This window comes from Rhopalosiphum maidis, chromosome 2 (genome assembly GCF_003676215.2).
Source record: "Rhopalosiphum maidis isolate BTI-1 chromosome 2, ASM367621v3, whole genome shotgun sequence".
NCBI classification, from domain to species: Eukaryota; Metazoa; Arthropoda; class Insecta; order Hemiptera; family Aphididae; genus Rhopalosiphum; species Rhopalosiphum maidis.
The window spans coordinates 75,104,415-75,129,869 of NC_040878.1; the positions used below are offsets into that span (position 1 = coordinate 75,104,415).

The following is a 25,455-nucleotide window of genomic DNA, read 5'->3' on the forward strand; positions in this document are numbered from 1 at the left end:
TTCATAAAATTCGAAAATAAATATTTATCTTAAATCGAACATTGTACATTTAGTTAAGTTGATAATACACTTAATTATATTTTATTACATTGAATACCATGCACGAGATATGTAAGTCCTATTTAAAAATATTAAATGTTTGAGTAATTTATAATTTTTGGATTAATAGAGTTAATGAATTGTTTTAAAATAAGTTTTAGTAAAAAAAAATGTTACGACTTAGGAATGTATTGAATGCCGGCCAAATGATATTACATTTCAAAAATTCAAACTTGGCATGGCAGTGGCAGCGTTTGTACTATTGATAAATGATTTTACAAGAGCGCCGCCGGTAGACTGAGAAACGATACTTTCTGTGATCTGATACAAGTTTTGTCATCAATCAGCGTTGACCGAATAATAATTGATCATCAAGGTTTCATTTTTGTCCATTAAATTAGTAGTGCAAACTCTTCTAACATGATTGTTTGTCTACTTTCAACGCGCGCGTTTGGGAAATTTACAAATCATAAATAAAACTTGGCAACCAAATTCTAAATTCAACTATACTAAAATCTTAAATAATTGTACACCCAGTACCTTTGGTACATGTTAACTAAATTATATTATATCGCTCTGAAATAAATTTTTCACTATTAAATGCATCTGTATTTGATTATAAAATTATTGAATTGCATATAGTAGCTTACTTTATTTTCATATACACATAGCTATTGTACATAATGGCATAATGGTTTTATATTGTTTATTATAAAATAAAGAATTAATTCACATCCTTTAAAATGTTAATAAAATTTTCACTATTATTTTATCATAAACATTTTCGTTGCATAATTTTGTATTTAATTGCGAACTAAAAAAAAAAAATAATCTTTGAATAGTTAGTTTATTTATGAAATCAATCTGAAGTTTAAACATGAATCTTAATTTAATAAGTTTGCATAATAATTAATATGTAGTTATTAATGTTTACGCTTTGTGAATTTTGGTTTTTCAAATTTTGTAATTATTTTGAATAACTTTAATGTTGTAATTACATTTTTTAATACTGGCAAGATTGCACAAATATAGTATTAAAATTTTTTTTATTAATCAATAGATACGTGTTTAGATTAAACGTGTTTATATATTGTCTGTGCAATACATTGACGCGAACGGTAAACAAAAATGTGTTTTGTATCATGCAATAAGTTTCTGTCTCCAATGGCATAACTAAACGTCTTAATGAATAATTTAAGTAAAAAAAACGAGGGTAAATAACTTAACATTATAGGCTAAAATATTTTTTAAATTATGTTATAAGTCTACAAAATTTTAAAATATTTTTTAAGTATGCATATTAAAAAGTAAATTGAATTAAGAATATATAACTAAATTAATTATAAATTAAATTCCGGAGATTTGTAAATGAAATAACTGAAAATGTCTGTTTAATTCGAACTTTATTATTTAACAGTATCCATTGATCTCATTGCAATTAATGTAAATTAAAATACAAGTATAGTCAACATACTGTCGACAAATATTTTAATATATTACCTTGTTGAAGATCTGAATATAGTCATAATCGGATCCAAGAAAAACACTGAGTCCTTGATATAAATTGATACGTTAATTATAATTTTACAATGCAACATCACGTTTTACGCAATGTTTTAAAACATAGCAATATTCGTTACCAACATCGATAGTGATATGTTCATATTTAACTAATATTTTACGCATAATATCGCCGAGATTATAAAATTGAGTATACTCATTGTTCTAATGAGTACCTTTTTATTCTACATTAAGGCAAAATAAGTGAATAAACTTAAATTATATAAATAAATATCTACCCGTAGTTACTCAGATATCAAAACTGTTATTAATAATGACGATTAACTTGATTAAATACTTATAACCATGTATAACGGTGAAAGATTTAAGTTGTCAAATCGCAAACTTAGTAGATAGTTATTTAGTAAAAGCCCAATGCACATTTGATCTCGTCAAATCTCGTTTCCGGGTTAGTTATAAACGTATAATATCCTTGTCTGACAAACAAAATACACAAATCCAGAAATTCTATACCGCTTGACATATGTTATACATAAAAATATATCATTACTCTTATTTTAGAAATCATAATAAAGTTAGTGGTTTTCAATAATAGTTATTGTATCAACTTTTTGGGTAATTATTATATTTTTATATGAATAGAATTTTAATTAAATAATGATATAATGCATTCAGGGATAAAATCACATTATATTATAAAATATATATTTTGTCTTCATTTAATACGCTAACATCAGTACGAAAAGAGATTTTCAGTAAAAAATGAATAATTCATCAATCATCAAAGTCTTTTCCGAAACAATACTATGTGTTTTAATTAAAGCCGTTATATAGTATTTAATCAAAAAAATATAACAGATTGATATTAATGAACGCATTGGACTTTTATAATGCATTATGGCTTTGATTGAATTCGATAAATATTGAATATTATGTCCAGATTATCATGTATCAAAAACGAAGGCAAAAACATATAAACGAAATTCGAGCCTAACAATGTACTTTCAGGGTTGTATATGGATGACGGATTGTTGGCTGTCCATCGAATATTCGCAGAAGAAGCGCGTGAAAAAGCTCATATTTCCCCCCACCCCTACCCGTAAGTTCGGTCTTATGCACTCACTAAGTCGGCCACTTACATTTACCCCGACTATTGTTGCACTGGTTTTTTTATGGGTAGTACGCCAAAGATTGATGATCTAGAGATAATACTTGATGGATCATTGTTATTAGAGCTTTTTATTTAATTGAAAACCGTAATTATCGCGGAATAATATACCAATGAAATAAGAAGCCTGCGTCAGTACAATTATTTTTGAAGCTGTCTTTATGTTCATTTAAATTTACCAGGTTTGTTAATTTAAATCATAAACATTACATCTAGTTGATAATATGTTTATCATATATTATCAGTTATGTGGTAAAAGTGATAAAGTTAAATTATTTTCGATGATGAAATACTATAGACAATTGTTGTATTTATTAAAAGAATTGTTGCAATATCAAAATAGATTTAAGGGATTTTCTTAGTGATAATATGCTTGTTCATAATTTAGTCTAATCAGTGATAATAAATGTTGCCATACTGGGTCAAGTTTAATGTCACTATTTTAACTGTTCTTTTAGAACATTTCGTTGACAATATTCGTGATATAGGTATTTCAATAAATGATTTTAATTTCCCATCATATACAAACATTTTATATGACCATTTGATTCAAATTAAAAAAGAAATCGTGTTACACACTTTACTTTATTAATAAATCTACGTGGAAATCAATGAACAGTTTTCTATGATGTAGGTAAGCTTCTTAAAAAAACTGATTTGTTTTATCCGTAGCTTAATAATAAATCCATATACCTATATTTCATAATTTTTAAATAATATTATATTGATACGTAAATGTAGTTAAGTAGAGTAGGTGTACTGTAGGATATACTCGGTAAATTATGAAATGAGCTCGTACATCGAGATATTTTTATTTTGGTGTACGTTAGATATACAGACGTATCTTAGAAAGTTCAAACATTATACGTAGCCAATTTATGTGACATAAAATAATGAATTATTTAATCATCCTGTGGCAAACTGTGGTATAGTTAAGATGCGCCAAAGTTTCTAACAAGGAAAATACAGCCTACACTTGGGAATTTTGTCATTTCGTTCTACACCGTTTACACCACTTCATAATACAAACTTCTGTAAGTTCTTCTACTAGTCCAGTTAAAACAATATTGTACACCATAATAATAATAATAATAATACACTCATAGGTTATGTGCTTAAAAAAATTATCGCGTTCTTTAACTATAAATTATTAAATGATTATGACCTACTATATTATTAACATCAAGAGTACTATAATTTTATTTTTTATAAAAATTAAATTATTGTTCATTCGCAATCATATCACCGTTATACTTTATGATTTATATTTTGTAATTCCAATTTTATTACATTCAATTATCCTTAAAAGACTATTATAAAACTAGTATCAAGTATAATACTTTATAAGGTTAATAGTATTATATATACCAAATACGCCTTCTTTTGTATTTTGTCACACTGCAGGTGACCAATTAAATTACAATTATTATTGGTATTAATAGTATATTAACGATGAAGAATTTCAATTTATAAATAACACTTTTCGTTTCAAAACTTAACTTAAATATTATTTTCGGAATAAAATCTTATTAAAAAGTTTCAATTGAATTATTGATTTACTAACCTACTTTGAAAATTGGAACCAACACATGCATAATGGATATACGTACATATTCCGTAAAATAAAATATGAATAACAATCTCCTAGACATTAAAAAATATATTTCATTCTAATACAATCAAATAAATCTGCTATGAATGTGCATAAAATACTATCTAAGATATATCATCTTCAAATATAAGTCTAATAATATAATGCATTTCATGTTTGTGTACACTCCAAGTAGTTTAAAATATCGTATCATTTCTCTTTTAGTAGACATTATTAAACGAGAGCGTCTCTCAGTATTGGAAACCTACACGACGTTATTATTAAAATGAATTGTTGGCAATAATGAAAATTAAGTTTGACGAATAAATCGTAGTAAATCAATGTAGCTAATTATTTTTTACCAATTAAAATATAAACTTATATTCTTAATTAATTATTTTGAATCTAATAGTGTGATTACTAAATTTACTTTATGAGTTGTTATCGAAGCGTAAATAGATTATGAAACATTGATTTTCAATTTTTTCTATCCCCCTTTTTCAGGTACTTTAAGATACTTAATATTATAAAACTTTTAGGTAAGGTTAGGTTTTTCGATCGGAAATTCGATTTAAAACTTTAAAGTTGTAAATAATTATTTTATAATTAGAATCCTTCAAATGTTCATTAATTATTGTTCACTGTATTAAAAAATTAATGCCTTTCTAAATTAATGAAATTTTCCAAAATATTCTAAGGCGTTGGTAAAGACTGTCGAAGTTAATTTGAAATATTGATATAACACCCACTAAAGTGGCATGCTCAGCCATAAAAGGTAAAGTATTTGTTTATGATGCGGGTACTTTAAATTAAATTAATTAAATATTCCCATGATAGGTATAGTTTAATCACGACCCTTTATTATTGAATAGAATTGTATTAATACATTAACATTATGTTAATGATACATTTTTGTTATTCTGTGTTCTTAGTCAAACGCATAACTCATTAAAATTTAATTTCAGTCAATTTATAAAATTAATTTTTCAAATGTATGGAAAACTTAAAATGTATAAAAACTCAAAGTTTAAAACTGCAATTTTACAATAATAATAACCTTTCTATTCTAGATGGAATCAGCATATATTTATCTTTAAGCAATAAAGTGCCTATTAATCTTAATTATATTTTAATCTCTATGTATAATATAATATTATTTAAATTCAAGCACAGAATTACCTATTTACATAAAAAAAGTCTAACATTAATATAAAACTAATTATTGATATTAGAAAAATATATTATTACTTGATATACTGTTGGTACTTAATAAAATAAATTCTGCTAAAATAATTTAAATTCTCACTTATTTAGTTTTTTATTTATTCATATGGAAAGTATACTAACTAACCAACTCTTTTATCAAAAACTTAAGCAAAATCAATAATAATGGCGTTTCCCCTGCCATTATTTAAATTTTTTTCCAAGTGATTTCCTACGTTTTAAAATAGTTTTTGCAACCGATTAACCAAAATGACCGTTTGATTAATTCCTCAGCAACACCAATGACAATTTTATCAGGGGTTTAATGACCTTTCTCTGTGTGTGTGAGCGAGAGAGTATTTCTAAGATTTTTATACTATGCATAAGTGTGGTGGGTCACATTATTTATCAATCTGTTTTTGACCCACGTCAGCCGGAACACTACATAAATCGATTTTCTTGTAGTTTTTTTCCTCCATTTCTATAATACCAATATACGAAAAAATACTTATGCATATAAATATATGAATTTTTTACAGAATAAAATCTAAAGGTTCCATCAACATTATTGCCTACCAAGTTATTCTATATTATAATCGATATAGAGTAACTCTAGATTTAGGGTTTTTTTTTTATTTAAAACATATATATTATTATAAATTATTATACGTATTTTTAATTAAAAAGGTTGTATAAAAGTTTCGTTCTCTGTATACTGTTCTATGATTAAACCATTTTCATTTTGTTTGGTAACAATACCGCAGCATTATTTTGTATAGTTTCAGTCGTAATCTTAAATTATAACATTTCAAAGTTTAGAAATATCTGTAATGAATAAAAGTTGACAAACTTTAAAGGATCAAAAGCAAAAATTTTAAGTAAAAAACAAAAACAAATTGTTTAACTTCTATTTTCATAGATATTTATTCGAGACCAATGCCCAACACTCGTTTAGAATATAGGTAGTTTATAAAAAATACCGACTTCCATGAATAATTATAATAAGACAATTAGAAGGTGTATTTACATTAAATTATTTTTATTGTTTATTTTTTTTTTTTTAATAATACTTTTACGCAATCGTCATTTGTGAAATCATATTGTATTCCTACCATGTTAAATTAAATTAAGATAGATAGTAAAAAAAAAACTTGTAAACATTTATTTTGAAAGTATTTATTTATTTATGGTTTGCATAATTTCTTATCTGCGCGTTAAACTAGTAAATAATATTTTAAGTTTTTATTCATTACATAATTATTAACATTAATATTTTATGTTCATAAACCGTTATACAGTTTTATTGCCTTTGCAGGTTTTTAGTTCTCACCCATCTATATTATAATACGCTGACCGTGAAGACGGAGCTAACACAATTTTCTTGTTCTATTTCAAATCACGCAACTTAGTAACGTAGTAACTTAAATCTTTATAAATAATAATGTAGCAGTTGTCTATATTATGTGTCGTTCAATTTTATTTTTACCCATATATTAACATTTTTAAAGCGTTCTTAAAAGTGTATATAATTCCCTTAAGTTTTAATGTATTCTACTTAAAAGCACGGTATCGACCGTGCCACTTGTTATATTATTATTATCAATTATTTAAAACCTTTGTCGTAAAATCTTACAAAAACATTTGTTTATTTCTTAAAAACAATATAATATGAATATGTATTTGTTTCTAATCATTATATTCGTGTGTATTATAGTTATTTTATTTGGTTCCTTTTCAAAAAGCGCCTACGTTTGGCATACTCATATTAATATTTGAATATTATGCCTCCCACTGTGATAAATTTTTTTTTTTTTTAGCTCATATGACGCGCGAGGTTAAGCTTATATTTGTTATGACGTGGACATTTATGATATTTCAAAAGTTATCAAAGCATTTAAAATTTATTTTCGAATTTTAAACAACAAAATATAATATATTTATGTAATATCATGCAACTCCTATAACCTTGCTTATAAATTATTATTCTCATAAATCAACTATATGAGGATCATTTTTGGACTAAATAATACTTGCAGAACCCTTTAATCTCATTTTAACATTTTTATTATTATAATTTAGTTTATTTGAATTTCATATTTCATATTTTTTCTGTAGTATGACAATTTAAAAATGATAAACTCATAAAAAAATGTAAACATTACCTAATGCAATATACTTGTAATATATTTATTATAATTCTAAGATGCAATCAAATTGCATTTATTTTTCAATTTCTAATTTTTGTCCACTTTTTTTATCTGACAACAAATTGCTATTTAACTTATGTAGGTACTTGTAAATAATATGAATCAAACCAATTTAAAATTGAACAATTTACCATTTATTTTTTACTGATTAGTTAAATACGAATTTAAAATGAGTGTACCTACTAATTTATCAATTTTATTAATTAATTGTATTGTATAATAATAAATTGGTATAATATGACAATGATCTCACAGTTACACTTTAATGTTATATTTTACTAGAATTCAAAAGCCTCTGTTTAAAAATTACGTGATTAATGAACAATAATATGATAAAGATATAAACGTGATATATTCATTGAAACGACCTAGGTTTTAAAATTAAAAAAATATATCTTTCCAACTTTAGAACTGACAAATGGTAATTGTCCTGTATTTTGTATTACTGTAAGCTTGTTACCTACTTTCATAATAATATAGGTACTAAATTTAGAGTAATTTAAATACCACATTTTGTTCCATTGAATAACTATTATTCATCATATTGAAATTAAGTTTTTGAAAAAATTAGGTATCATTTTTAGTTTATTGTTTTAATATAAACTGCTGTCTGGCATATTTTTAGTTTTGTCCTTTCGAAACGATTGAATTAATAGACGTTATTAATTATTGATATAATTATTCGTGTAAATTATTTTTTTTTTTAACAATTTATATAGACGATCATTTGTTAAGCTTATTTATAATATTACAATATACATCACATATATACAATTTTTTATAGTGCAAACTACGTTTTTGGTAAAAAATGTTCTGTTTATTATATTACATAGATGCTGAATACTTTGACAGAAAAATCGCAATTCATAAAACTTCGAGACTCTACAAATACAGAGTATTATTATCTTCGTGACGGAATTTCAGTTGAACAAAAAACGTTAGCGTATGTGTGTGTTTTTTTTCCATAAAGATACCAAAGTCCAATTTTTCATACCGTCATTGTTTCGATTTCGTTGTATGATGTCGCGATATTTTTTTATCACTTGTAATAAAATACGTCGTGGAAAAATACTTAAACACAACAACGCGGGAGAGGACACTTGGTGCCAACTCCGAGCGATCGTAATACAACGTAACATAATATAAAATCTTGTACACATATATTATAAGTACCTAGGTACTATGCAATACGTGCCCGACAAGGGTATATAACAAATGTGTAGATGGTTTGTGTGAATGTTTCGTATGTGTGCGTGGAGTACATCGCCTTGTCAAACAGTTTACGTATACATAATACTGTGTAGTTGTATAATCAAACGATTGGAGGTTTTCCGCAAAAACAGCTCACGGAAGTACACACTCTAAGATAAGTATACGATAACCCGTGGAAATTGGGTCATAATATATTATTATTATCATAATATTGTATAACTGTTCGTTCCTCCTCTCGGGATGGTCGGAAGTGCCCCAGAGGCCAAAATTACAAAAATGTCATACGATCGAGTAATGGACGCACGCATCCCTTGCCACGGAGTAGCACATACAACGTTTCGAAATGATGATGATAATAATAATAATAATAATGATCTATCCACAGAATCCTCTTGAAAAATATTTTAACAATCAACATTTCGTGCGAGGGGACAAGTGTGTTTCTGGTCAAAATGCCTTCGCCATTAATCGCTAAAATACTTAACGATGACTACTATATAGGTACTTCGCGCGGGTCTGATACACAAATTCGTAACGATTGTGTAGTTTTCTTCGTCATACGATACACATTGTTAATGGAAAATTAACTAATGAGCTCATTGCTATTCGTTGTATTATGCACTCTACGCCGATTTTGATATATTTGATTATTTCACCATTTATCAGTAATATTATTGATTTTTTTTTTACCTGTAAGTTAGCCTAAAAATTCAATTCTCCGTTCTAATAGTTAATTGCTGGCCTTTTTTTTAGTTCCTTAAACGTCTTGAAAATTTGTATCTCGCATCATTTTTTAATTTATCCTATGTAAGAAGAGTTTCGATTAGAACGCCTCAAAGTTATCTTTCTTTCTATCATAGCTTCTATAATATAATAGTATTCAGCTTTTCTGATTATTCAAGGCAATAATATTACTACCGATAAATATATTTTATTATATATTATTGAAAATAATTAATTTATGTAATAGTAATAATTATTCTAAAATGTTCTAGAAACATTATCTTTCCCTAAATGAGGTATTTGTAAAATAAGGTTGTATGTCATACCTATTTTTGTAGATATAAAATATGATGTGGTGTATTAAATGTGTCTACTGCCTATCGCTAGAAATGAAAAATGAATGATGTTATTTATCGCTGCAGCCTTAACTCCTTTTTTCCTCTCCCTCACCCCGCTGCCCCATATCGATACTTTCGCTATACTGACCATCTATCTTACCGTTTTCTATTCGTAAATACAGAGTGCGTTATTTATAGTTGACAATTTTATTCGTCGAAATATTCCACGAGCTCGCCTTCAGCCCATACATAGCTAAAACAACAAAACACCACTCTCTGTGTATAATAAATATGCATTTATATTTATAGATATACGTATAAATAAGGTGCCATAATGCCGCTCGACGCCAAAATATTACATTATAAACCCACGTCCCGAAAACGTGTGCGAATTCGAGATCAGACATTCCACTCGACGAATGGACGTATAAAATAATAATAATATATAGGAATACGGTGAATGGCGGGTAGATCACCTCGGCAACCGCGACGATTTGCTTATTGCATTTCTCGTGACAGATCTCGGTGTGTCCAAAACCATATCCTTATTTTTCCTTTTTTTTTTGTCTCCGGCTGAGCGTTTCCTTTTAGTTTTCGTCTCCTTTAGTCCTTTATATTCTATATTCGATTTGCCTATATTCCGCTGTTCTGTTTTTATATGAGTCCTTATCTTACGTTTTTATCGTCTCACCGCCGTCGACCAACAGCGACCACTTTTCTTTTTTTCACATTGAATGCGCCATAACACGCGATATGAATATTATGCATGGTCAGGATTTGTGAATGCTTTTTCTTTACTCATGTTGTCTTTCTTTGTTATTTTCGTCGTATTAATACTGAAATACGCAAACAGAAAAAAGCATGAAAACGTTCTTTGAATTTTGAGATTATTTATTTACATTTTTGGAGTTAATCTTGCTTAAAAATCTGTTCTTGTTAGTGGAGTTTACAGCATTTTTATATCGTTATATGATCAGTAAAATTAAATCTATCTTACATCGTAAAATTGGTTGGTATATTTATGAAAAACACGTGTTTTAAAAAAAATAAGTAGTTTTAAATTGTCCTGTTTTTTTATTATTATTATTATTATTATTCGTAATAAACTAATTCAATGAGCTTTATGATATATTGTAAAATAACCGTTTTGCTGTGATGTTAAAAATACTTTTATATCAAAAACAAAAAAACTTGAGTTGATTTACATATTTTAATAAAAACATAACGGCTTCCAATTGATGCTGAAAGAAAAAAGAACTAAGATTAATTTTCCATCCATAATTTTTCATAGTATTTATAATTTTAAATTCAATATGCCTAAAGTAGGTATAGGTATGTTATTGTTTTTCTTGAAACATTGTTAAAATGGGATGGTGATCATTATTAACTAATGTTTTGTAACTGTAAATTTAACTAAACGTCAGATTAATAAATGCGTTAAAGAAAGAAACATGTTATTTTATGGTTTTTATTTCAACATAATATTATTACAATTTACTCCAAAACAAAATTAAAAACTCATTTTAACATAAATATCTCCTCCCCCCGCCCTGTTAACGAACGTATGATTATGCGTAACATTGATTATACATTAAACCCTTTGACTCTTTTCACACATGTTTAGTACACTGTTTATTGACTTAAATATTATAGGGTAAACACTTTTTGTTTGATGTCAGTCGATCGACCGAAAAACGTAATAAACGCATCATATTATACCCACCGAACGGAGGAGTCACGTGGGTGGAGAGTGAATATGTACTATGTAGTATTCATTACATTTTTATTATTATATTATTTTTATTTATATTACCAGGCATATTAGACGTGTATCGTTTTCTTTTAACTGCACACTTAATATTTTAATGTTATTGTATCATCATACTTAAACCAATGTGGACTGTATTGTACTTCGTGCTATATTATGCTTACGGTATAATTTATAATAATTAAAACCTGAGAAATGTTGATGAAATAATACTTTATTTTCTACAAGTATTATCTAAAACTTAGACTAGTACTTGTCTAGCTAAACATCTAGTTTAAAAACATTTGAATCTAAACAAAAGTTTATTTTCAAGGGCATTGTTTTAATAATTTTTTATAATTTTGTTCCAAGTTATTTTAATCTGTTTGATAGAAAATCTTTAGTTAATTATATGATTATTATTTATAGTTTTACATTTTATTATTTACAATTTATTCATCTAAACTATTAAATTTCATTTTTCGTACATAAAATCAGAAAGGTTATCATAATAAACATAATATATATTTTTTTAAATAATTTAAGGAGCTTTAACAAGTTTATAAGGATATTTTTTGTATATATTTTATTATAAGCGACAATTATGTAGGTTTTTAGTACATTTATTTAGACTGTTTAGAGTATCAATACTTGGCCCCTAAATTAAAAACAAAACGTATATTATGTTTTACATTTATCAATTATTTTTTAAAGTTAGACTTTCTCTTATCCTTTTGTTTTTCACACAGGAACAAGAGCAGGGGAGCGACAGCCAGCATGGAGAAACAGATGAGTTCTTCCAGTCGGCACCGACGTCGGGTCCTGCGAGTCACGTCCAACAATCGATCCGACGAAGAGGTGGCATATCGGCTGAGCACGTTTCTGAAGAAGAAGCTACTAGCTATGTCAAGAAAGTGAGTTAAATGAGCGCTAAGATGCTTTAATACGTTAAAAAATTTAAATTAAACTGTATGTACCTATGTCGTTTTATTATGATGTCGTTCATAATAGCGGAGTCAGTTTTGTCACGAACGATTTGAGCTGATAAAAATGACAGTCAAATAAATTTCCCTGGTATTGGTGCACACCTCGTGAATAACTCTTGATATATTATTATATTTTATTATATACGAGTATATACTTATCGATCTCATTTATATATTGCAGCAGTGAGTGATGTTAGGTCGAGTATTTAGAAATTGTTGACTACATGAAATATTGCTAAAAAAAAAAAAAATACACTATAAGGTTAATTATACCCATGTATGTAAAACATATTGCGATATCTCATTCGTTTAATATTCAAAACTATATTTTAAATATTTAATTAAACATTTGTAACATAAATACTCGTAAAATTTTATCGATCTTTTTAATGCATCGATCAAAATATTATTTGTATACATCTTATAACAGTAAACATAATTTGTAAATGTAATTTTTTCTGTTTAAAATTTAATATCCTATAATTAATAAATCTATGAGGTCCGTAATGCAGATCTTTGAGTACGAAGGATTTTACACTCAAGGTTATTACGAGAGTCAGTACTGCATCTGAAATATTATTATGTCGAAGGAAAGAGAAGTTAATCGTCTAAAAATATCATACAAATATATTAATTTAAAGATTTATTTCAACGGTATTTTAAATCTTTTATCAATTATTAAGATTATAAAATTGTAATAGTAATATATTTCTCATTATACTTATTACTTAGTGTCCAGTGTTTATAATAACTCGTTGGTATTTGCAGGCTATTATAACCTCATTTCACATTCTAATATTACCCATTCGCATGATAAGTAATAATAATTGTTAAAGTAATATCAAAGGTCAACTATATTAAGCTGGCTGGTATTTTTTTATTATTATTATTCTACTTTGAGAGTGAAAGTATCAACTAGTTCTATTACTACAAAAATAAACGATATTCGTATAAAAAATATAATTCTCTGTATCATTTAAATTGTTGACCTTTATACTCAATTGAAATCATATATAGCATTGAATTATCTATGATTAACGTCAATAAATATTAATTGCTTGTAATTAATTTTAAAATAATTTGAAATCTATAATTATTATGAAAGTAAAAAGTTTATATTAAATATGACAGTCAGTTAAAATAATTTATAATTTTGTTGTCTTTGTATAGACAATGCGTGTGACATATAAACAACTTTATATTCCGCTTCGTCAAATCAAAAGTTCATATTAAAATAAATATAAGCCTATTTACTAGAAATTTGAAGATTTTAAAATTATCTATTTTTATTTATGTTTTAATTTTTTATAATATATTATGAATACCGTTTTTATTTTTAGATTTTAATCTTGTAACATATTAAAATGTATTCATTTATCGACATATTGTTTGTATAATCAACATCTAAAATAACTAATAAAATGAGTGTATATAATAATGTATGTTCACATCCTTTTATTTACATAAAATAAATTTCCTAATTATTCACTATAAGCCTTTTTCACCTACTGTAAATTTATTTGAATGAATTAAAAATTTAGTAACATATTTTTAAGATTCTGAATATTCATTAAAAATTAAAAATTAAATCATAAATATTAATATTAAAGATGAGCTATCGTGTTATTTCAATTGTTGTAAGCCTTTTCAACATAATACAATAATTAAATTGTAATTAAATGCTGTTTAATCAAGTAATACATTTATTTGTTGTTTTTTTAAATCAAAGAACGAAAAATAAATTAAATTATCTAGATTTAAGATGTTATATTCTTTCAAATTTATACTAAAGTCCTCCTACACGTGTTTTTGAAACTTTTTGAAGCTAAAAACTTAAGTTTACCCACTCAACCCTTATTACTCTTGTATGTTTTTGTTTCAAATACTAACATCTGCTACTAAAAAATTAATACTTCATTTGGACATATTTCTGAAATGAGACCCAAATGACCGAACCCAATCTACTGCATAATTACAATGTATTTTCTTTAAAATATAATTTAACAATTATATATGTATTATATATTTTTGATAACACAGGAACGAAAATCGTCCAATTATTTTTAAACTAAAATATTGAATAAATAATAAACAGGATTATTTTTATATATATACTTAGATGTTAATATTATATTTTTTATTCATTTCTGATTAAGAGAATGCGTCACTTTTCAATGAGGTTGATTTATGAATAATAGATATATTATGACCGTTTGGTATATTTTACCGTTGGTAGAGTTGAAATTAAATAAACTAAATAAAAATGTCGTAAAAAAATTGTTTTTTTCTCATAAAAAACATTCATGAAGTGTCAGTATGTCACACCAGTTCTCCAGAAATGCCAACTCTTAAATTATGGTGTTATGAATAAAAAAAAAAACTTTTTTTATTTCGGCTTATTTCATTCCGTTTTTTCCCCTTTTTGTGAACCTTTACCATAGTGGGCTCTAAGCTTTCACAATTTATTATGACGTTACGTAGGCAGCAACACAAAAAACATGTTTTATTCTTTAATGGTACTAATATTTTAGAAACTATCTGTACCTACTATACGTACAATAGACGAGTTTACTTTGATAACAGCCGTTTGAAAAAAAGTATGAACAAAAAACAATCAACTAAACAGCTTTCTATACTTCACCCTAATGAACAGTGTATTATAAAAATGTGTATAAACTTTGCTGTTTAACATTATACTTTTACTCATTTTCGCAGTTATTTATATTACAGTTGAACTTGAGGTCAGTTACTACAATAACTATTATATCTTAAGGACTCGCGAAAGCTAACCAATAGACTAAAAAACCTTGGGTTATCATTTATAAATGCTCTTGAATAAAAATAAAAGTTTTCAGTTGAAATAGTTAGTTATAAGTTAAAAAATGTTAAACTTACTTATAAAGTTAAGAAAATACAATGTATTGCAATTCACCTTGACTCAAAAATTAATGATGTGTTTTTATTTTATAAATTAAAATTTTATTATTTTAATACTTCTACGCATTAGATCGTTAAGAAAAAATTGTATCTTTTTAGATATGTATTCTGTTGTACGGATTATTTTTGTCTGGTTAGTGTTGTACATTTATTGGTGAATAGTATCTAAAGGAACATTCACAAAATTGAAAATTTTTTATAAATATATTAACTTGTAAAATATAAGTTAGATAACGTAATGGTTTATATTATAATATCTGTAATATAACTATCGTTTTTAGTTGTACTTTTTACATATTTAGTAAACATATCGCGTGCTAGATCAAAATGAAGTGAAAGTTATTATTTTATTAGAATATCTAAGTCCAAATGTACATCGTATTTCAGTAGTTATACAACTTCTTTGTTAATTTATTAAATTATGTTTAATACTTATTGATTCCTCTCACATTAAAATTAATTTAACTTAGTATATTTTAGTATTTTTGAAACGTATAAAATACCATATAAATAAGCTGATTATATATTATATGTATATACCTAGTTCATAATTTATTAAAATAGTTATTTTCTAATTGTTTTATTTAAGCGATAGTTGTGATAATTGAAAAGTTATTAGTATAAATAGAATAATATTATGGGAACTTATAGTTTGTTTCAATAATAATTTATCCTTCGATACGTTTCAGGTAGTACCAAAAGATTATAAAACAATGGCTGCTTTATCAAAAGCCATAGCCAAAAACATATTGTTCTCTCATCTAGACGAGAACGAACGGTCGGATATATTCGACGCAATGTTCCCCGTCACGTTTCTACAGGGCGAATCTATTATTCAACAGGGTGACGAGGGAGACAATTTTTATGTAATTGATGTTGGTGAAGTCGAGGTAAGATATCCCATACACTTTCTTAACCGTTTGTCACTGACGACTCGATATTTGTATTGTTCCTATCCGCCTGTCTGTGTACATTGTACGCAAATATTATTACACAAAATATTTACGTCTTGCGCACTGTGTTATACGATTTAGGTGTACGTAAATTCGGAACTGGTGACAGTGATCGGTGAAGGTGGAAGTTTTGGAGAGCTGGCTTTGATCCATGGTACACCGAGAGCTGCCACGGTACGTGCTAAGACTGACATGAAGCTCTGGGGCTTGGATCGAGACAGTTACAGAAGAATACTTATGGGGTCGACGATCCGAAAGAGGAAAATGTATGAAGAATTCTTGTCACGCGTCTCTATTCTAGGTAAGCGTAGTCAGTACATTCTGGCCGTTACATACGTAATTACAACATTAAATTAAACCACTTGATTTTATAAATATGAATTATTGTTCATTGCGTACTTAGGCCGTATTTTTATAGTGATATTTATACATACATACATACATACATACATGCATACATATATATATATATATATATATATATATATATATATATATATATATACACATATATATTATTTATGCATGTATCATGTGTATTGTATATGTAATATATAGGTTTATACATATATCATGAAAAAAATATAATACTTTAATATTTCTCTTAAATAGAAAACACTGGTAGCAGTCATAATTCGTAATAGTACTATTAACTCGTAGGTGTCAAATTAAATCTCAAACCGAATTTAATAAAAATGGAAAAAATCCTTCTAGCTTGTCTTCTATAACATAATTTATAATAACCGAAAGACAATTAATTAAGTAAACTCATTTATTTTCATTTTATAAGAGCTTACTTATATTTATACCATTAATATAATAATTTAATGCTAAGCAACCAACCTACATAGATTATTTCAAGCTAATTAAGTCGTTTAGGGACAAATATAATGTTTTTATGAACCTTATATCATTCTAGGTAGGTGTAACTCTTTATTAAACTAATAATCCTAATCTATCCAAAGTTTGATTTTACAAACTGTCATCGACAATAATTCCTTACTTATAATTATTATTCCTAGCCATAGAAAAAAGAGTTAGTAATTTCAACAGCAAATCATAACATTATTTTAACCTGGAATTTATTATTATACGGCCAATTAACTTAGCGACTTTGCAATTAATTCAAGTTCTTAATGAGTCGCAACTTTCGAAAACAAGAAAACCGTTGTAGAAGAATAAGTTTTCCCATAACGACGTTTAGAATACGCGACGAGTAAACTGGTAAACTGGTGGTAATCAAAGTGATTGCATCATAAAGACAGACTTTCGGTACCACTACTTCTTTATTCGACGTAGATTCCCCAAAACACGTTCCATAATGTCCAATGATAACTTCACAGACATAAAACTATCACATCAACGACGCGGGAGGACTATTATCATAAATGGCGTACCCGAATGGCAGTATTGTAGTATATACAGCGGAAAAACAAATTCCAATATTCTTAGACGCCTCATTTTGACATATTAAAATCAAAATTCAAACGCATATAAGTATTTTAAGAATTATTTAACTTTGTGTACTAAGGATGATTGGTCAATGATAATACGTTTAGAAGATTTGAGGGATAGAGTAATTTAAAAAATGCATTAATTTATATTAATCTATCAAAACTTATAATTTATTAAAATTGTCCAAGTATATTAAATATTAGATCCAATATTATTTTAAGTATAGATACTTGAAAATTCTAAAAATCAAAATTGTATTTAAGTGAAAAAATTTAGGCGAGTTTACATGGCGAATCCCCCTGCGTAGTGTATAATATTAAAATAATTAAAATCGTATTAATTTTCGTGTTTCTCTGATAAAGTGATAAAGGTATTATATGCATCGACATACAAAATATACGTCTGGTATAGAAAATACAAATCAATTTAAAACTGATTATACTTTGAAACTTTGATACATCACTTATAGGTGTATATATCGTTTTGTGCCTGAATTCCAATTGTTGTTTGCGGTTGCTCCGATGTCACGCTGATATTAATTCGTATGCCGACTATCAAATCTGCTCCAATGCTACGAATACAAAAGAAAAGGTGCGACCCAATTGAAACTCCGAATGACAAACAAACCTGATTTCATGTTGTATACTCTATAATATTGAGTAAAATCATGCGTTTAATTAAGCGATCACTGATAGGTCAAAATAATTGAAAATAACTCAAACGCGAACGGTAAAATAATATATTCATTTGTGCGTTCCTGTGTGTAATGTTATTTTGTATTTTCGCACACAATACAACAATCCGCGACCATATAGCACGTTGCGAATTGTATAAGCAATACGATTCCAAGTGCCTACCATGAATTGAGCTATGAAAATCCGACCAGTTTATATTTCGAAAGACTTTGTCAAATAAGATTTCAATCCTGCTCGTTGATCGCCCTTCCTATCTATAGATTCTTCCTTAGTTTTGCAATAATTTAAGCTATAACATTTTTTCGTAGACTTTAACAGTTTTCAGTTTTCAGTATTAAAATTATGTTTATTTCGCATATTAGTAAATCGTTTAGCCTATCATAAATTTATTTTTCATTTGTATATAATTTAATCTTACTCATAAATCTATTATAGCAACATAAACGCTTAAAAGCACACATAAATAACTTGACAGATAACATGTATTTTTTTAAATAGAAAAAAACTATCAGTTTATATTCAATAACTTCATATTAATAAATATATTATTTTCATACACAATATATATTTAAATTTTTTATTTTACAAGTCTGTCAAAACTTTGAGAGTAATAAATTTTCTTCTATCTCTAACTTTGAATGTGGTTCAGTTTAGTTCAAAAATAAAAATTCTCAGTACATTTTTATAAGTTATGATAAAAATCAAGTGGTAGGTATAGTATTATAATAGTTTAAAAACGATTATTTATATATATGTTAAGGTGTATGACCGCAGTAGGCGAATGTTGACAGTCACCAGTGTATGTTGACATTTACCAAAAATCGTAGTGAATGTTGACAAAATTGTCTTAACACGTTCATACACCGGTGATTGTTGACATTTATATTCAGTGTTTAGTAAATGTTGACCACACTAAGCACGATGTATGTAAACGGTATTTTTGTATTATTTTGTAAAATTAAGACGTTATTGCCCAAGCACAATATGCATTAGAGACTTTTGGACATTAGTAATGTTATCGCATGACTACATGAGACAATCCGATTGTCAATCGTTGAAGTTGTTATGTTATTTTTAAGTTTATGTGTTCAATGCCAAACTAAACAAAAAGTTCCAAAAAAAGGTATTGTAATCAAACCTATTATAAGTTGTGAACTTAATTCCCGATATCAAGTAGACTTGGTAGATATGCAAAATTGCAAAGATGCTGAATTTGTATTAAAATATCAGGATCACCTAACCAAGTTTATTCAATTAAAACCTTTGAAATCTAAAACTGCAGAAGAAGTTGCACATCACTTATTAAATATATTTCTTATTTTCGTCAAGGTATTAAGTAAATATCTTTGAGACAGGTATCTACAGCTGTATTCGAAAGTGGTGGCAAAGGTTATGTACGATGTAATTGTAAAAAAAAAATGTAATTGTAAGAATAAGGGAATACTTTGTAACAGTAAATGCCACGATAGCTTACCGTGTTGTTATAAATAAAACTCACAAAATATTATATACTACCTAAACTATAAATTAAAAAATTAATTTGTTAAACTATTTATATTTATGAATTTATTAGCTATTTATTTGATTATATATGTTGTCAGACATTCACTAAATAACTATTGCGCATGTCAAAAAATACTGATTGATGTCCGCATCCTAAAATATTTGAAATAATTGATAACATTTACCAAAATTATTAGTAAATGTCAACATACACCGGTGACTGTCAACATTTACTACCATGCGATCATACACCTTAACACATATATATATATATATATATATATATATATATATATATATTAAACCACTATTGCTATTATGTTTCATACATTATTTTGAAATTTATCGTGGGTTTATCGAAAATTCCTGAGATTTTCAAAGATGACATTTCAAAAATTGAATGTGTGTCACATTTTCTACTTATAATTTATTAATTTCTGTATAAAATGTTTTAAGTTTTAAAAAACTATTTAAAAAAAAAATAATTTTTTTATCCTACCAAATAATATATTTATAATTAATAATTATAAAATTAGTAGCTCTGTAACTCTTCATTATTTACAATTTTTGTAATTTAATTTTGAAGAATTATTGGAATTTTGTTAACCTAAACAGTTTAAATTGAAATAAGAAAAAACAGTCTAACCATAATACATTGAAATATTTATCAACTGTACATTTGGTATGAGATATTTGATCAGCCACTGCTAAAGAGGTAGATTCCGTAACACATATGATAAAGTATTTTATATAATGCACAGCAATTGCGTACAAATGATTATTGCAGAATTTAAGAGGTAATATAGGAGGAACGAGTAGAAGAATTTTTGTTTTAGTGGCTACTAAATTTTAATTTGAAAGCATCGGTTTCGCATTTTAGCATTAAATTTTCAGCTTTGAACTCCTTAAGTTGTTCCAAAACTTTTTTCATTTCTTCTTTCAAAGTTTTCAATTTTAAAGACTGTGAGTCAGGAAGTTCTTTATTTTCAGCAAGTACGTCGGATTTAAAGGACATAAACATTTTCATCAGGTCGTCATTTGATGTTCTAGATACAGATCTAATTAATTCGCCAGTCTTCGCAGTCTTGGCGCCAATATACTTTTAAAGGATTAGTAGGCATAGAAAATTGAATAAAGCGTAGGAAAGAAATCAGGAACAAAATATTGTCGATTTACTGTATTATGTATTACTTATTTTAACTATACAACATTTTTAAAAAGAAGAAAGAATTATAGTTATGAAAATTTGAGTTAAGTTACATAACAACTTACTTTTTCAACTAATTTCTATCTTACTGAATTATTTATTTTCTAAAATTAACCATACATTTTAAATATATCTTGTTTTTTACGATTTATGAATTAACAAAAAATAATAATAATAATAAAATATTGCATTTTTTCTAGATTTTAAGAAAGATCAAATTAACTTATAAGACGTTGTTTACATATCTATAGAAAATCACATATTCCCAAAATGCTCTGTATTTGAAAAGACGTTTGTTCTATGATCTCATAAAAAATTAACCAACAATAGGTAATAATAACCTAAATAATTAATAACTTCCGTTATTATGAATTTCAATCATTGTATCTTTTTTTTGTTTTTATATACTCGTACTTATTTTAATATGATTACTAAAAGTGGTTTAAAATCTATTGTAAAAAATAATTTAAAATTTAAAAAAATATGTAACTAATTTTTAATTAAGAGAAGTTTCTTCTTTCTACTTATCTTATAACTTTTACAAGTTATTAAGTAAGAGTACCGTTTAATTGTAAAGTTAACTCTACGAGTTAAAATATTAATTGACTTTTTCAGCCTAACTATTAGTTATATACATTTAGTTTATAGAGCACAGAAATATAATTTAAAAGAAAAAGGTAATTTTCATAGAAAAAATTAATTAATTAATTAATTAATTATTTTTTTAATTTTGGTTTGTAGAATTAGATATATTTTTGTCAATTAATTATTCTAGCTATTCGTATATAAAAATAATTTTGTAGGTATCTATTTAATATTATAACGCGATAAGATTACTTATTTTGAAAAAAAAATGGTGTATATTTTTTGTATGTATTACACTCGTTGGAAAAAGTTAAATTTTTTATCAAAATAAGAAGTTGAAAGATACTCTCGAACGAGTATAAATATAGAAATTTACCATTTTATATACTGTGAAATGTATGCATACCAATTTTTTCAACTCAGATTTTTCCTTTAAACATTGTAAATACTAATTTTGTTTGTTCACGTATTGTAAACATTGTTAGAATTTTTTTAACACATCGTATATAATTTAAATGGTTTTAAAAAAGATTAAATTTATATAAAAAGAATACTTAAATAAATATTTTACTTGTTTTACAATCATGAACTCAACAAACACATTTAATGAAGCCTTTTATAATAGTTGATAATAATAATCGATCGACAATAATAATAATTTAAGTATAAATATTTGACATACTCATTGGCGGAAATCGGGAGAGGGTTTTGAGGGGGCTTAGCCCCCCTCCAAAAAAAAAAAAGCCCACCAAACCCCCTCAAACATTCTAAACATTCTTACAAACATAAAAATGTTGTAGTTTCATTTTTATATATTATATTCTTAAAACACAAGAAATATAATACATAATATGTTATAAATTTGTTTGTATAATATTTTACATAATATTTTATACGAAAATTAAAATTATAAGTTGAAACACTGTCACTATAGTGATTGGTTTTATCGTCTGTCTAATACTCGAATATAACAAAATATAACAATTTTTTTAACTGTAAAAAATTATTATACACGGTGATTCATTTATCATAAAACACTCATTAATTAAAAAAGTATTTATGTTTTTGAAAATATTTTTTTACATAGTTTCAAGTTTTTTTTAAAAAATTATATTTTTAAATATTTTTTATCCTTATATTTTTTTAAAATTTTTACTTTTTAAAATGACAACATAGAGTTTTAATTTCAATTTTCATAATCCAAAGCAGAATAATTTTCTGAATATTTTGGTACATAAAAATCGAATTTAGGGCGAGTAGTTAATGAGTTATAATGAGATATAACGTATATTTAAAGTTTAGACAAGCGGAGTAGTGGACCAACATTTTGCTGGATAATTCCGTACCACTCCACTCCACGCATATAAACTTTAAATACTTATAACTCAACTACTCGCCCTAAATTCTATTTTTATTTATCAAAATACTCAGAAAATTATTCTGCTTTGAAATGTGAAAATAAAACTCTATAATATCATACAAAAAAGTAAAAATCTTAAAAAATATAATTTTTTAATAAAAAATTTGTCTTTTTAAAAAAACCTGAAACTATGAAAAAAAATTGTTTCAAATACATAAATACTTTTTTAAATAATGAGTATTTTATGATAAAAGAATCACCGTGTATAAGAATTTTTCACAGTTAAAAAAATTGTTATTTTTTACAAGATTTTCATTTAGAGTGGTAGATTACTGAAACTGGAAAACAGGTTTTGTTATTTGGGGTCTTGTTAGATTCACTTAGTCTAGGAGAAATGCTGTGAAGATTTTCAGAACTTTATCTTCAATTGTTAACTCACTACAAAGCTATAAAGCTGAAAAACATAAAAAAAAACTCCCTATAAAATGTGTTTTAATTTTTTTTTTTTTTTTGAAGCTCTGTAGTGAATTAATTATAAAATATTAAGTTCTGAAAATCTTCACTGCACTTCTCTTAGCCAATGTGAATCTAACAAGACCCCAAACGACAAAATTCGCTCTCCAGTTTTAGAGATCTATCTCGCTAAATGAAAATGAAAATAAAGTCGATTATACATACATATTACATACAATTAATACATTTCTAACGGCTTTGGTTTATGAAAAAAATCGTAGCCCCCCAACTTTTTCAATGGATTTCCGCCTATGACATACTTATTTACAGACAATTTGATCAAAGAATCATTTAAAAGGTTTCAATAAATGATATTATTAAACAATATACTTATATGATATTATTATAAACAATTTTTTTTTAGTTTCAGTTTCTCAGATTATAATTTATTAAAAATCATCTACTTTTTATTAAATGCAAAAATATTATTATTAATTTTAATAATTGTAGGTAATTTACATTCCAAATGAAATAAAAAAGTGTGAAAAAATTCTAGCTAATTATATAATACACAATAACATTTTACAAATATTTTATTTTAATTTATGTATAAAAATAAAAATTGACGGATTAACCCAAATAAGTAACAAATATTTAAAAAATTGTATTAATCTAAGGTTAATTTAGTATACAAAAACTTAAAAACTAGAACATATTTGTGAAAATTATTGAATAAAGTATAAAACTTATTTTGCAACTTGACCGAACATGTAAATGGCTAGCTGATAGTAAACCATATAATTGACGATATTTTTAAATGCCAACATTTAACGATAAAAATGAAAATTATATTGCTAAAGCCTGTTCTAATTTCTTTTTTTTTACATCCTAAATGTCAAGATTATTATTTCATGGTTTGTTAAAACCTTGATCCAGATTTTTTCGCTTTGTATTGATTAAAATCAATTGTATATTTAACCCTCGTTAATGATAGTGGGAAATTTACCTTTTATTTACATAGCAGTAAAGTGATGGTGGGTGAAATATAATTAAAGAGTATCGTCTCCCAAACGCTCTACGTTCAAGAAATAGATTCATTCATCTTTGTTAAGGACTAATGGTCACAACGAATAAAAGAAAGAAAAACATAATTATAAGGGTTTACCTTGGAAAATAAAAATTAAGAACGGATCCATTCTCGCGTCTTTTGGATATTGTTTTTGTTCGTGGGAGGCAAAAACAACAAAACCTAATGTATACAATGAAAATAATTATTTTAATGCCGTAGAACAATATGGTGTCGTTTGCACATTATCATGTTTTTAGAAAACACCTTATATGATTAATGATTATGCATGATGATGAAAAATAGTGAGAACCTAATAGGTACATGAAAACAAATCCCAAACATGCGTTATGTACATAAAAAACGTTATTTTTTATTATTATTATGAACACGTTGCTTAAAAATTGTTATCAACAATTAGGTTTTTAAATCATTTAAAAAAAAACATATATTTTTTACATTATACCTACTTGCAGTCTTTCACACTTGCGTGACTTTGTATACTC

At 26.1% G+C, this 25,455-nt stretch overlaps 1 protein-coding gene across 2 annotated transcripts in view; it reads left to right on the plus strand.

The window, feature by feature from the left end:
• LOC113554128 (cAMP-dependent protein kinase type I regulatory subunit) overlaps positions 1-25,455 on the plus strand; it is a 72,343-nt gene that overhangs the window by 35,523 nt on the left and 11,365 nt on the right. For both annotated transcript variants that reach the window (XM_026957834.1, XM_026957835.1), the window contains exons 2-4: positions 12,499-12,663; positions 16,362-16,562; positions 16,707-16,926. In XM_026957834.1, coding sequence (XP_026813635.1) covers positions 12,499-12,663; positions 16,362-16,562; positions 16,707-16,926 — 586 coding nt within the window. The remainder of the gene's footprint in view (positions 1-12,498; positions 12,664-16,361; positions 16,563-16,706; positions 16,927-25,455) is intronic.